This window comes from Bombus terrestris, chromosome 1, assembly GCF_910591885.1.
Source record: "Bombus terrestris chromosome 1, iyBomTerr1.2, whole genome shotgun sequence".
In the NCBI taxonomy this organism is placed as follows: Eukaryota; Metazoa; Arthropoda; class Insecta; order Hymenoptera; family Apidae; genus Bombus; species Bombus terrestris.
Genome location: NC_063269.1, coordinates 6,650,765 through 6,664,740, shown reverse-complemented (window position 1 = coordinate 6,664,740; position 13,976 = coordinate 6,650,765). Strand labels below are relative to the sequence as shown.

The following is a 13,976-nucleotide window of genomic DNA, read 5'->3' as shown; positions in this document are numbered from 1 at the left end:
TATAATAGGAATTTACGTTCAGATAAGCAAATTAAATTGGTAGGAGTTCATTTAATTCGGCACTAAATAGATTTTGTTATAATAAATGGTGTTCGGATAAGTGGAATTCCATTGTAAGGTTCGTTTCACAAATCACGCATACACATCTCTATCTATCTATCCATTTATATACATGTCGAAATAGGAAGGAGTATGCAGCATCAAAATATATTCCATATTTATATTGTTCTATTTTTAATTTCAAATTTAATCCGATAGTTTCTCCGAAAGTTTGAAACTTCTCCATACGATTTAAAAAAAAAAGATAAACACAATTTAAATATATCGAATCATAATAATAAACGATAGATGGCAGTATATTTCATAGTTAACGATTTCATAATAATAATAATTTAAATACATATACATAAATATATTTGTAAATTACTCTTTATCATTTTATCTAACGAATTTATATCATAGTAATGTTGAGAAAACATTACAGCTATTATGTTATTCATTATATATATATTTACATTGCTTATTTTACGATGAGTACATATCAGGATTAGTAATAAGTATTATTGAATTTGGATTCACGTAAATCATTACTTACCATTTACATATTATTATAAGGTATAGAAAATTATCATAAAATATCAATATAATCTAAACGTAGTTTTACGATATAGTTCAAAATAATTGCACAAAGATAAATAAATTTAGTATGAAATATTTGCTCTATATGTACTATATATCTCCAAGAATTAGAATAACATGCTTAGATGTGATTATTAAAATAATATAGAAAATGTTAAATTGAAAATATATTGAAAAAATAGGATGTATTCTATTAACAATGAATTACTTTTACCATAAATTACCATAAATTATTTTTTATACACATGCAAAACTTCCCAAAAAATTTATATATTTTATAATTAATTACACCATTTCGCTTTATAAAAGGCAGGATGCATAGAATTTAATATATTTTTATTTTCTTCGCAAGAAGTTGTTCTGACTAGTAAGTTACATATCTAGTAATATATTATTTCCGGGACTAAAATCGTCACTCGTTAATTAGCGGGAACTTTGGCGGCAATGTCAAGAACGGTTCTGTCAGTGATACTCGGTTGTACGTGACTGTTGAATGTTATTGTATATAAAGTGAAAAATGGGTATCACTGGTTTACTTCCATTTTTAGAAAAAGCCTCTAAAAGAATAAATGTTAGACAATTTTCCGGTGGTACTGTTGCTATTGATTCTTATTGTTGGTTGCATAAAGGCGTATTTTCTTGTGCTGATAAACTGTCAATGGGACATCCAACAGACGCGTAAGAAAATTTATATTGTTTAACTATATTGTTTACTGAAACAAGTAATTGTTTATTTATAATTCTATTTCAGATATGTTCATTATTGTATGAAATTTATACATATGTTGTTATCTCATAAAATAAGACCAATACTTGTATTTGATGGAAGACATTTGCCTGCTAAAGCACAAACCGAAGTAAAACGACGAGAGTATGTATAATTAAGTTTCTTTTGAATATTTGAAATAAAAATTCTATAAAATTTAGGAAATTTTTAAAATGATAATATTAAATTAAAAAATTTATTAATTTTAAATGTTTATTTAACACGAATAGTTTAACATTGTAATTAAATATATTAAAAAATTGAATTAATTTGAATTAATAATTAAATTGATATAATAATTACTTTTGAAACTTAGTATTATAATTAAATTGTCCTCATAGATTTTAATATGCATAATAAGATTATGATATGAGATATGATAATTATATACATTTCAAAAGCATCACAATATAGAGAATTACAAAAATAATATTTGATCATTGTTTTTTACATTCTATACTTTTTACGAACATTATATGTTTAATAAATAATTTGTTTGTAAGCTTTGTATAATATGTTCCTCTTGGTATCTTACAACACTCATTTAAAACATTTTTTACATCATCCATAGTTTTCAATATATTTATGTATTTATAGATAAATCTAATACACTATGAGATAATGTAATATTCAGTTTCTTTAATATGATATATTCATGTACTTATATAGAAATAGACAGACAAATCGTCGCAAAGGTATTGAACTAATGCAAATGGGACAACATGCAGAGGGAAGAAATTTATTGAGGAGGTCCATAGATGTTACACATGAAATGGCTTTAGAATTGATCAAACAATGCCATGAAATGAATATTGATTGTATTGTAGCACCATATGAAGCAGATGCACAGTTAGCATACCTTAACATCAATGGAATTGCTGATGTTGTTATCACTGAAGATAGTGATTTAATACTATTTGGTTGTAAAAAGGTTCGTATTTTTCCTATATGATTGAAATATTTTCAAAAATTTTATATAACTGATTTTATACACTTATAATTGATTTAAGTATAAAAATAAATAAATATATATGATTTTATATGATATCCTAAATTTCAAAAATACATTTACTTCACATATTTTATATTGCAGGTATTGTTCAAAATGGATTTAACTGGTAATGGTCTTTTAGTTGACCAAGAGCAATTACATCTTGCAATGGAAATACCTTCTAAACATTTTAATATGGATGACTTCTGTTATATGTGTATTCTATCAGGCTGTGATTACTTACCATCTCTTCCTGGTATTGGGTTAAATAAAGCACGAAAGTTTATAAAACTAAATAAAGACTGTGATATACATAAAGTAAATATTTTTACATGTATATCTACAAATTTTTTTAATTTGAGGGTAAAATACTTAAGTATAAATATATATTTATTTTCATAGGCTTTAACTCGTTTAGGATCTTACTTAAATATGAAATCTTTAGTTGTTACAAAAGAGTATAGAGATTCATTTATATTGGCAGTTATCACTTTCAAGCATCAGTTAGTGTTTTGTCCTTTAAAAAGGAAACAAGTTCGTTTAACTCCACCTACATCTGATGTAACAGAAGAACAATTATATTATGCCGGTCTACAAATAGATCCAGATATTGCATTGCAGCTTGCACTTGGAAACTGTGATCCTTTTACTCTAAAAACACTTCATAATTTTAATCCTGATAAAATAGAGGTAAATATTGTCAATAAAATTATTTCAGAAAGTATAATTTTCTTGTTAACATAAAAATAAATATTAGACTCGTTAAATATTAAATATATAAATATCTACAATAAGTATTAATAAAACGTTGAATACCATCAAATTTGGAATTTTCTAAAATGAAGTTAATAAATGCAATATTTGGACACAGAAAGCAGGACTATCTCAACATATTAGTATTTGGTCAAAAGAATATAAATTAGTACAAAATCGATTGCAAGACACTTGTCAAGAAAAGAAGCTAACAGATTGGTGTACTGTTAATTCAGAAGCAATTCTTCAGACAAATCGTTTAAGAAGACCTATTTTTGTAAAACAGCAAGATAATTCTGGTATGAAATTTACTTTTACATTATTATAAATAATAGTATAATAGTTATTGTATAAATATAAAGATAAATAATTAAGTATATCTAAGCATAACTTAAAAAGGTGGCAAAAAATAAATAATTATATAATTATTACAGAATATGAACAACTAAATCAAAAGGAAATTTTAGATATATATAAATCTACAAATACAATGGATATTGAAAATAATCTAGATACAAGTAGTCTTAGTCCTAATGAAGATAAAGTATCTCCTGTTTTAATTAGAAAACAAAATTTATTTTCAAAACGTTCATCTAGTATCAAAACTTCTCCAAGTCTTTTATCTACTAGCAAAAGTCGAATAAACGGAAGGAATATGCGTATCAGGCGAACAATTATAGATGAAGGAACTGTTACAGAAAGTAAATTTTTTGCTAAAGATAATACTCACGGAAATTATATTCCAATAGATAATGAAATTACGAACTCAAATGAAGTTTTATTAAAAAAAGAAAACATGGAAGTAAACAAAAATAACCACACAAACAATACTAATTTAAAACTTTTAATGTCAAATGAGGAAGTGGGGAAGGATGATTGTATGGATATTGATGAAGAGCATAATGCACCAATTACAAATGCATCAAATGAATGCAAAAATAATGAACCCTTAAACACTTCTAATTGCGATTTAGGAGCATCACATTTAGATGTTTCAATGAATGAAAATGTTGTAAAAAATGCTAATAAAAATGAATTACACAATTTAAATACTTCATTGACAACGTTGGAATTTAACATAGATTCCGACTTCTTAATTCGACAAGAAGATATAAATACTTCAAATAGTTTATTTACATGGTCTGATACAAAAATATCCACACAAACAAGTAATAAAATAAAACAAAACAAAAGTAGAAGTTCTTCAAATTTTCGCACAGTAAGTATCATTTTATAAGCGATAATTCACAGAAACTAAGAAGTGACACTAAATCAGATTAAAACAACGCAAATGTTTATTAAAGTTGGAAAAAGATAATATTAGAAAATAATCGAATATTCCCATAGTTGCTTTAACTACTGATTAATTTTTAGTATGAACACAAACATTTTATATCTCACTCTCTTTCTCTCTCTCACACACACAGGTTCTGAAAAGTAAAATGAACATGACAAACGGCACACGGCGAAGCCAACAGTTACAATCACCAGTACAAAGACAACAAAGTTTATTAAGTATGTATGGGTTTGAAAAAAAAAGTAAGTTTAATATGTTAAAATTTTGAAACTTTTTTTTCTAATTTAACTAACTATACTGTTCGTTCATAGAATTATATTCGTTAACACACTAAAGTTACTAATTGTAAAACAAATGTGTGCTGTGCTACATTTTTTGTAATAATTTTTAACTTATTAATTACTACAAAAAAGATATGTATGAAGAATACTCGAGAGATTTTAATACAGATTTTATCGTAACTATAATATAATATACATAAAAATTTGTTATAAATATACTTTTATATACATACAATGTACATATATTTTTTTTAAAGTAAATTCTTTTTACAATTTCATTTGTTTGTCATGCTTGGATCCTCCCATGGTCGTGGTATACGAACATTTTCCCAATTATCAATATCCAAGGTCTAGAAATATCATGCTAAATGTAATTATGACTTACTGATTATTTCTTATAAATTTGTATATACCATATAATGTAATTTGTATGTAATATATGTATTATAACAAAGTATAAAGTTTTCTACAACTATTTAATATATTAATACAACTTGATATATTTATTTATTAAATTTGTATAATGTAATTTTAATATTAGTCAGTTGTTTCTATAGACATAACACATGTAATTCATATGTTTTATATACTAAGCTTGATCATATTTGTCAGCGATCTTATTTGCATTTTTTATTTGCGAATAAAAATGCATATCTTTGTTCCCAATTTTAACACACATACGGTTGCTGCGTATAATTAACATAATTTAAAATAAAAAAATAAAATCATAAATTTACTTTTGCGTCAATTTGTCATATAAATTCCTTAAGTGTGTATAAGGATATAGTTTGTTACTCTCAAAAAGAATAGTTAAAATTTGATTATTTTTTGTAATGATTATTAACTGTTAATAGATATTTAAGGATATGAAGGAATTTTGGTCCAATATATTAATAAACAAGAATTTATAACACGTTTTTGAGTTAAAATTACCCTATTTTCATATAAAAAGTTTAAAAATAGTACAATTCTCAAATTAGTAAAAATGAAATTTTTCAAATATTTAATATATAGATATTTTATTTAATGAAAATAATCGGTTTACTTACTTTTATTAACTCATATTCCTCTTCAAAAGTACGACTTTTTTTCATTTCAATACCTCGTTTTTTAGTTTCTATTTTCAAATCGTAGGATGTAACTTTTGGATACTTATATCTGAAGAAATGAAAATAATTTAGTTAAGAACTTTAAATTATACAATAGAAAATTTAAGATTGTAGTATCAAAGTACATACTTTAGGCTTACAAATTCCTGGATAAAAAATGTACCTCCTATAACAAGTATCACAAATGGTAAAAATTGCCTAAAATGTTTTCGCTTCATTGTATTGAAGGTTATGTTCTTATGTATATGCCGGTACGAAATCTATAAATTATAGGTATTATTTGTTACGTATATACATTGTTATTATTATTTCGAATATATGAAATTATATATTTTTGAAGGTATTAAAATATTATGGATCAAAACTATAAAATATCAAAAGTTATTATGAATGACGTATAAAAGAAATTATGTATGCATGCATGTAAGTACTCACTCAAATGTTTACTAGTAGTTTTTTGTAAAATTTAAGGCTAAGGTTGAAATCGACATATTTTAAAGTAAGTATTACCTTATATAATAATTATATTAAATATTGAATAATACTTTATATAATAAGCAATTTTTAAAGAAAATATCCATAATTGGACGTGTAGTAGTATGTACGTATATAGATTGATTATCATCGTATAGAAATGAAACTTTATACAAATATATTATATATATTATTTTGATCTTTCTTATATTAATATAATCATTTATTTATTTAATCTGACTACTGTGAAAGGCTAATAATAATACCATAATATTGTTTGTATTATTTTCTTAATTTACAATGAATTCAAATCAATAACACATTTTACCTTGCCATACACACAAAATAAAATTCACCAAAATAGATATATCGATTTGCGTGGATCTTTTAAGTAAATGTGAAAGAAGTGATGATTATAATTAAATTATTTTAGTTTGATAATTAAATAAATTTATCGATAATATTAATTCGATAATAACAAATTGATATAGTTCAAGCGATTATTGACGAACAAACGAAATGATTTTAATTTTATATCTCACTACAGGTTAAGCTGGCATATAAGATTTTTATTTGTTTTAATTTGAAGATTATTTCTATATATCAGAAATAGGAGAAATTGCAAAATGAACATTTTGCCAGGGACGGCATCTCTTCTTGAAGAACTTGACAGTACGTAATTATGTTACAATTGTACATTTGTTAGGTTATATCAGTATGTTGTTACAGTTTTGCACTTTATTCTTTAATTAATAATTTTTATAGACGCTATATTTATAAAAGCAAACTATTATACAGTGTAATACAAATGTTTTCTTTTATCGCGAGAAATTGTATTAATTAAATCTAAAACTGTATTATTCATATGTATATCTTTTTAAAGCTTCGCAAATGATGAAATTTTTGATAAAATATAATACATTTTGTTTATTTTAATCTCTACTATGATAAAAGTTATTTTCATTATTATGATATATTATATATAATTCTGGTCTAGAAAAACTTATGGTTTTATTAAGAGATGGCAGAACTTTAATTGGATATCTTAGAAGTGTTGATCAATTTGCTAATATTGTACTTCATCGTACAATTGAAAGAATTCATGTTGGCAAAGAATATGGAGACATTCCAAGAGGAATTTTTATTGTCAGAGGAGAAAATGTTGTCCTTTTGGGAGAAATAGTAATGTCGTTATATAAAAGTCTTTTATTTAAAAAGACATATATTAAACTTCTTAACGAAACAATATAATTCTTATTATAGGACAGAGATAAAGAAAGAGATTTACCATTGACTGAAGTATCTGTTGATGATATCTTGGATGCACAAAGACGAGAACAAGAATTAAAGCAAGACCAGAAACGACTAATAAATAAAACTCTGAAGGAACGAGGTTTATCATATATTCCAGATATGGGTCATGATGACATGTTCTGACCCATATCCACATCCTTGACTACCAATACTTTATCATCTACATCTTCACATAACTCTGAAGCATGTGATACATGTTACACATCACTTTCTTTCTGAAGGGGACAACTTGTGAGATGTGAATATATCACATAATTGTGAAGATAGAAAGAATAATTATATCCTACAATAGAATAATAATAATGTATATCCTACATTTTCTTTATAAAACTATGATATAATAGTACAATCCAAATTTAACATATGAGATGTCAATAATATAAGAATTTATATAGTTTTAGTTTTATTACATTAACCCTGTATTTAGTGTGGAATATGTATCCACTATAATTGTATTGTACTTTTAAAAATCTTCAAACTTCTACTATATACAAAAATTATATTTAAATAGAAATCTATCATAATTAATAAATAGTCTTTTACTGACTATATTAAATACATAAATGAACATATTGATTACATTTACAGATTTCTAGCAATTACATATATATTTTTCTATGATCAGTTTTACATATCTTGTTTTGTATAAAGAATTCTTGTTTCAATAATTCCCTTGTATTTCAAACTAAAAATAAAAACGAATACACAATATAAAGAAAGATTTGATTCAATATAAAAATCATGTGTATAAAATGTTATTTATATATTACATGTTCAATAAATTTACAGAATATATTTCTTTAAAAATGTAAATTCACATTATGATCCAAAATGTTTTATTTAGAAAATCCATATATATATAAAACCTAATTCTCAAATAATAAGTAGATAATGCAAGATAAAATATTTCATGTTTTACAATTTTTTAGCAATTAGAGTTTTTTTCCTATATTTGTTTATATAATACTAAATATGATATTGTATTTGACAATTAATGATATGAAACGAATTATTTAAATCTGTACAATATATGTATATTATATTGTACTACATATATCAACAAATGTATTATATATATAAATATATTAATAAAATGAGTTTACAGTCATTGTATCCTATTTTTTATTATCTATAAAAGACTATGTATTAAAATAAATCAGTATTTATTATATTAGCGTATTAATTTAAAAAATCGTAAAAATTTCGTATGATACAGCAGATCAATAAAAAATAAATGTACATTTATATATAATAATTGAATTATTATTAATGCTATATATTAAAAAGAACACTGAAAGTATTAGTGTTATCAAATTTCACAAACTTATATAATTACGTTATTTATTGAAAGTTTAATATGGAATTTAAGTGTATCTATAGTCAATGTCCTTTATGCAAAAGAGTTTATTCATATATAATGAATAATTTAGCAAAATATATAATATATAAACTTTAAGAAAGTACATAAATTAAATGAAATAGTACAAAACTATTCACCATATATTACGAATTTGAATGTATCATATGTCGATGTATTTTAATCTTTATTATAGAAATACAGAAGTAATGAAGGTTTTAAAGAATAGAAAGTTATATAATGAAAGTAAACTTTAAAATTTTGTTTTCTATTTTGTTTACCATTCATAAGCAAACCTATTGATATCATAAATTTTTATATTAATATTTCTTTTCAAAGTAAAAGGTATTATTAAAACGAAGTGTGCAAACAAAGATATGTGTAGAAATCAATATATTATTAATGTCATAATATGTTTAAACACGTTGATTTTGGTATATATCGTGATTATATCACTTTGTCAAAATGAAGTTTCTTGAAATGTGTCTTTTATTTTTACAGAATTTAATGTTGATTCGCTTAATTGTTTATTTCTGAAACCTTGTCCTTGTATGCTTCTTAATTTTCTAGATTCTTTTATTGATTTCTTAGAATCATTACGCTGTAAACTAGTTGCTCGTTTTCTTGGTGAACTTGCCACTTCCTCATTCTTTTCCGACGAATTCGCGCTATTAGTACTACCAGATGCAATACCAGAAGTATCAGATTCAGGTTGATTTCCATTTAAACAACAAAGTAAGCTTTCAGAAAGGCCATCCTCGTTTAAAATATTTAAGTCGGATTCTGATTGTTCGAAGTCTCCAGTACGCGACGAAAAACTGAGATCCACAGGACTAGCAGTTAACACACTTCTAGACAATAAATATTCCCTAAATGTGCTTGTTATAGACATTGTACTTTGTTGTTTGATTGTGTGATAGTCATCGGTAATTGATGTAACAAATCTTCTTTTCTCTGTTGTATTTTTGTTTAAATTTTCTTTATCTTCCAAGTCAATAACTTCGTTGTATACAATTTCGCTATCTGTGTTATTGGGCTTTTGAGATTCTTCTAGAATTGAAGTACAATTTATTGGACCAATAATATCAAGGTTTGGACCATGTATGTTATTACTTTGTTGATTCCAACTATTATTGACAGAAGCGAGATTACATAGGTTTGATCCAGAAACCATCATTACTGGTTTTCTAGATCGGGGTGTCATCATTGTTTCCTGTAATCAATATAGAATATTGTTAGTTTGAATTTGTAGTAAATTCACAATTATATATATAAATTATAAAGAAAGTAAACAATGGTAAAAAGAAACATATGAAATAATGGTATTATGGATAATATTATAAATCCATACCTGCATAGCTTTTGTCATTTTAGTAGCGCTTTGCGTAATTGGGCTCATGCTCTTATCATTGTTAGTAATAGGAGTTAACATGTAGTCATTAGTAACTAAGCTTTTGCGTAATAAATTTGATGGCGTTGATGTGTGGGCAACATATACATTCCAAAGTCTATTCTTCATAACAGGAGACAAATGAACACATGCATTATCAGAGTGTGATTCCATTTTTGAATGTTCCACTGCTTTCTTGTTCTCTTCGCTATACTTAGTTATAGATATCATTTCTGTATGAGTTGCTTCTGATACTGAAAATGTAGGTTCTGAACTTTGTCTATATAATTCATTTTGACTTGTTTCATACAAAGTACTTTGAGAAGAATACATATCTGGTGGTTCACTAAGTTGTCTAGATAATCTATCAGTATTAATTGCAGTATTATTCTCCCCTCTTAATTCCTTGTTAGAATCTTGCAAAGATATGTTTGCGTTACTTGACTTTGAATTTATGGATTCATCTATATATGATCCTTTATCTGATTTATTTATATTCCAATCATGATATTGACCTATTTGTTCCTCATTTATATTTACAAATTTCATCAATATAGCCTTTCTCTTGTCTTTATAACTCCTTAATGTGGGAGTATTAAGACTACCAGTACTGTTACTAATATGTTTAGTATGAAGAAGGCTATCATTATTTGTATCATAATTTTCCATGCTAAGCTCATCATCTGATTTGCTAAGTAATACTTTTGTTTGAAGTAATGATTTTTCTAGATTCTGTGTAGTTAAAAACATGCAAATAAAATATATTAATCATGGAGTGTTATTATAAGTATAATTATATGTTATAAAATTAATGTGCTGTTATGAACTTAAGAAGTATTGGCTACAAAAAATATTTTATTTTATATATATACATATCTTACCGATGACAATATATTTTCTTCACTATTTGATCTAGTGATATTACAACCTATATTAATATCAAATTTTTTATGCCCCAAAATCTTTTTCTGGAATATGTGTTTTTTAATTGAATCTCCAAGACTTTTAGTTCGAAAATGTTTAACTTGTCTTGGTGTACCTTGACCATTTTCTTTATTAAATTGTTTTACAAGCCTACGTTTTTTAGCTGACTCTGGCATAGCTTGTATATGAGCATACAGTTGTGCTAATGCTGCCTGAGTATCTTGTGTAGAATTTGCCTTTGCTGTTAATTTATGATCCACAAAACTGAATACTGTGTGTGCTGTACCTGTTGTATCTGGTATAGATTCATTTAACTGTAATAAAAGATAATTACAAGTTATTAGGTATTTAACAATTTTGGAAAGAGAAAAGAAAAACTTACATCTATATTTTTAGGGCTTAGTAATTTTCTTTCTTGTTCTACCCAATATGCTCTGATATCTGTAGCTAGTTTTGGTGGAATTTCAAATAGTTCATTTTCCTTTTTAATCATGAAGGCAACTAAACATGATAAATTTTGAGAATTGATATGTAAAGCTTCTGGTGATAATTTTCTTGGACACATTAAGTGTGGTGTAAAAAGTGTAGCAAGGCTATCACAGTTCATTTTATTATTAGATTCAAAACTAGCTGTTTTATTCAGAAGATTCAAGACATACTTAAGTAAAACTCTGTTTATAGATGGTAGAAGTAATAAAAGTAGTTGCAGGGATCTTAATAACCTTGCATCATTCCCACTTAAATCAGAACTACATAACTCTAAAATCAATAAAAATAGACCTTAAAATAAACCATAACAATAAAAAAATCAAATATGATTTAGTTAATCTTTTACCAGCAATTTGACAATGTGCAGGATAATGTAAATCTGATAACAATGGCTCTGGTAATTCAGCCAAAAATCCTTTTAATACTGATGCACAATCATGTACACTGTATCGGCCATCATTAAGATTCAATGGAATGCCTTGATACAATGCACTTTTTAAATCTTGTTGCCTTGTTAATTTACCAGTACGTCGAAATATACCTTCTTGTATAATATCTTAAAATTTGTTCAACATGGAAGTAAAAGAAAAACAAATTATTTAAACATTTTCCAAATAATATAAATGTATATAGTATACTGCATTATATTTTTACTTACTTTGTTCTTTAGATAAATATTCTATCAACTGTTTTACTTGATTTATTCCATCTTCAGATAAGCTAGCACCTTCAACTCCTTTTTGTAAATTAATTGTTGACTTAGGTTTCTTTGAAAAGCTTAACAGACCCCACTTTTTTAGCTTTGTCTTTTCATTGATGCAATCATTGCTGTATATATATACATAACAATAAATTAAAAAGTTTATAAAGTTTATTTTATATAAACAGACAGTGTATCAAATTGTAAAATCAACTTCTAAATTCAAATTTTAATAACATTAATTATCTTACTCCTCAGTATTGAGGTCCAATTCAAAAGATAGATGCATTTTGACGAGAGTGTGAAATTGTTCTGGATTGACTTTTCGCATTCTAAAAGCCAATTTACCATCCACACCATCGTTAAAATCTTCCATTGTCAATTCCACAATAACGACAATTTAAACACGTTCTGACATCTTTAAATTTTATACACACGTTCGTTGCCGTTTCGTTAACGGCGGTTACTTTCATTCTGACTGAATGACTTCTGTTTCATTATAAATAACATGTTCATGTATATACAAATCATCTTTTATAAAATAATTACAATAATTGATCAATATGAAAGACAAATCATAACGCAATAGTATCTTCGTTCATTCGTATTTCTTCTACGTATTCATTCAACCAATCCAATTACACGATATTTACCACAAAGTAGTAATGGTTTTATAGTAAGACAAAACTAAATCTATTTCTTAGCTCCACCTAGTGATATACACAAAAAATAGATATGGTATTATATGTATATTTAATTTCTCCTCTGATATTTATAAATAATACAATACAATTTCACTTTGTAAAGATAAGCAGTAGTAGAAGATTGAATGATTTAATGAAATATAGTTTTAAATACATATATTGTTATAATATAAACACTATTTAATTCTTTATGATAGAGATGATTTTTTGCTCAAATTTTGGTATTTCTAAAAATACTAAAAAAAGTACTGTGATTAAATATCAAAGACATATAACAAATCTTAAAACAAAGAATTACGTATTGTATATGTACATATTTACAATTAAAGGCTATTATTTTCAATGAATCTTTTATGATAATTCAATATTTATATCACATCGCAATAATGTTATATTAAAACAATCCAATGTATGTATATGTCTTTTGGAAAATATTTTGATAAAAAAGATTTAGAAAAGTTTGAAAATATTTTTTTTGGCTATGTGTGGAATAAGAATATAAAAATGTTAATATTATAATGTCAATGGAATAACTTTAATTATAACATTTAATCTTTTTTTCATTTAGGAAAAAATGTAGTTGGTATTAAATGTTTTGAAAATTTAAATAGTAAATATTAATATTATTTCAAATACCTTTTCATATCTTTTCAATTTAATGATATTACAAGTATTATCAGAATCAGTAATTGTCAGCTTTTAAATAATCAGTTGGCAATAGCCCAAAATAAATCTTATATTTAAATACAACGTAAGCATATCAGAATAAAGGACAACAATCCTATTTT

The 13,976-nt window shown here is 25.1% G+C and overlaps 4 protein-coding genes across 11 annotated transcripts; 2 read left to right on the top strand and 2 right to left on the bottom strand.

The window, feature by feature from the left end:
- The first annotated feature begins 10 nt into the window (after nucleotides 1-10).
- LOC100648082 (exonuclease 1) lies at nucleotides 11-5,181 on the top strand. 5 transcript variants are annotated; one of them, XM_012309885.2, is made up of 9 exons: nucleotides 11-118; nucleotides 1,188-1,317; nucleotides 1,391-1,510; nucleotides 2,075-2,336; nucleotides 2,499-2,714; nucleotides 2,799-3,086; nucleotides 3,268-3,448; nucleotides 3,584-4,368; nucleotides 4,577-5,181. In XM_012309885.2, the coding sequence occupies exons 2-9, from the start codon at nucleotides 1,298-1,300 to the stop codon at nucleotides 4,712-4,714; spliced, it is 2,010 nt and encodes a 669-aa protein (XP_012165275.1). In that variant the 5' UTR covers nucleotides 11-118; nucleotides 1,188-1,297; the 3' UTR covers nucleotides 4,715-5,181. The 5 variants fall into 5 exon arrangements, with proteins under 5 accessions (XP_012165275.1, XP_012165268.1, XP_020720451.1 ...); XM_012309878.3 differs by lacking the exon at nucleotides 11-118 and adding an exon at nucleotides 597-615; XM_020864792.2 differs by lacking the exon at nucleotides 11-118 and adding an exon at nucleotides 1,001-1,117.
- Nucleotides 4,885-6,564, bottom strand: LOC100651865 (cytochrome c oxidase assembly protein COX16 homolog, mitochondrial). 2 transcript variants are annotated; one of them, XM_012309837.3, is made up of 4 exons: nucleotides 6,272-6,564; nucleotides 5,966-6,096; nucleotides 5,777-5,885; nucleotides 4,885-5,077 (listed from the first exon to the last, which is right to left on the bottom strand). In XM_012309837.3, the coding sequence occupies exons 2-4, from the start codon at nucleotides 6,052-6,054 to the stop codon at nucleotides 5,003-5,005; spliced, it is 273 nt and encodes a 90-aa protein (XP_012165227.1). In that variant the 5' UTR covers nucleotides 6,055-6,096; nucleotides 6,272-6,564; the 3' UTR covers nucleotides 4,885-5,002. The 2 variants fall into 2 exon arrangements, with proteins under 2 accessions (XP_012165227.1, XP_048263649.1); XM_048407692.1 differs by lacking the exon at nucleotides 6,272-6,564 and having other exon boundaries at nucleotides 4,885-5,091; nucleotides 5,966-6,185.
- LOC100651745 (U6 snRNA-associated Sm-like protein LSm1) lies at nucleotides 6,241-8,357 on the top strand. 3 transcript variants are annotated; one of them, XM_048407685.1, is made up of 4 exons: nucleotides 6,241-6,259; nucleotides 6,858-6,982; nucleotides 7,308-7,492; nucleotides 7,574-8,357. In XM_048407685.1, exons 2-4 carry the CDS (start codon nucleotides 6,937-6,939, stop codon nucleotides 7,745-7,747), a joined length of 405 nt encoding a protein of 134 aa, XP_048263642.1. In that variant the 5' UTR covers nucleotides 6,241-6,259; nucleotides 6,858-6,936; the 3' UTR covers nucleotides 7,748-8,357. The 3 variants fall into 3 exon arrangements, with proteins under 3 accessions (XP_048263642.1, XP_012165195.1, XP_003393252.1); XM_012309805.3 differs by lacking the exon at nucleotides 6,241-6,259 and adding an exon at nucleotides 6,317-6,335; XM_003393204.4 differs by lacking the exon at nucleotides 6,241-6,259 and having other exon boundaries at nucleotides 6,647-6,982.
- A 1,000-nt stretch (nucleotides 8,358-9,357) lies between these two features.
- On the bottom strand, nucleotides 9,358-13,168 carry LOC100648196. Its single transcript, XM_012309895.3, has 7 exons — nucleotides 12,736-13,168; nucleotides 12,443-12,612; nucleotides 12,131-12,340; nucleotides 11,678-12,054; nucleotides 11,253-11,609; nucleotides 10,333-11,103; nucleotides 9,358-10,194 (listed from the first exon to the last, which is right to left on the bottom strand). The coding sequence occupies exons 1-7, from the start codon at nucleotides 12,858-12,860 to the stop codon at nucleotides 9,442-9,444; spliced, it is 2,763 nt and encodes a 920-aa protein (XP_012165285.1). The 5' UTR covers nucleotides 12,861-13,168; the 3' UTR covers nucleotides 9,358-9,441.
- Between the last annotated feature and the right edge of the window lie 808 nt (nucleotides 13,169-13,976).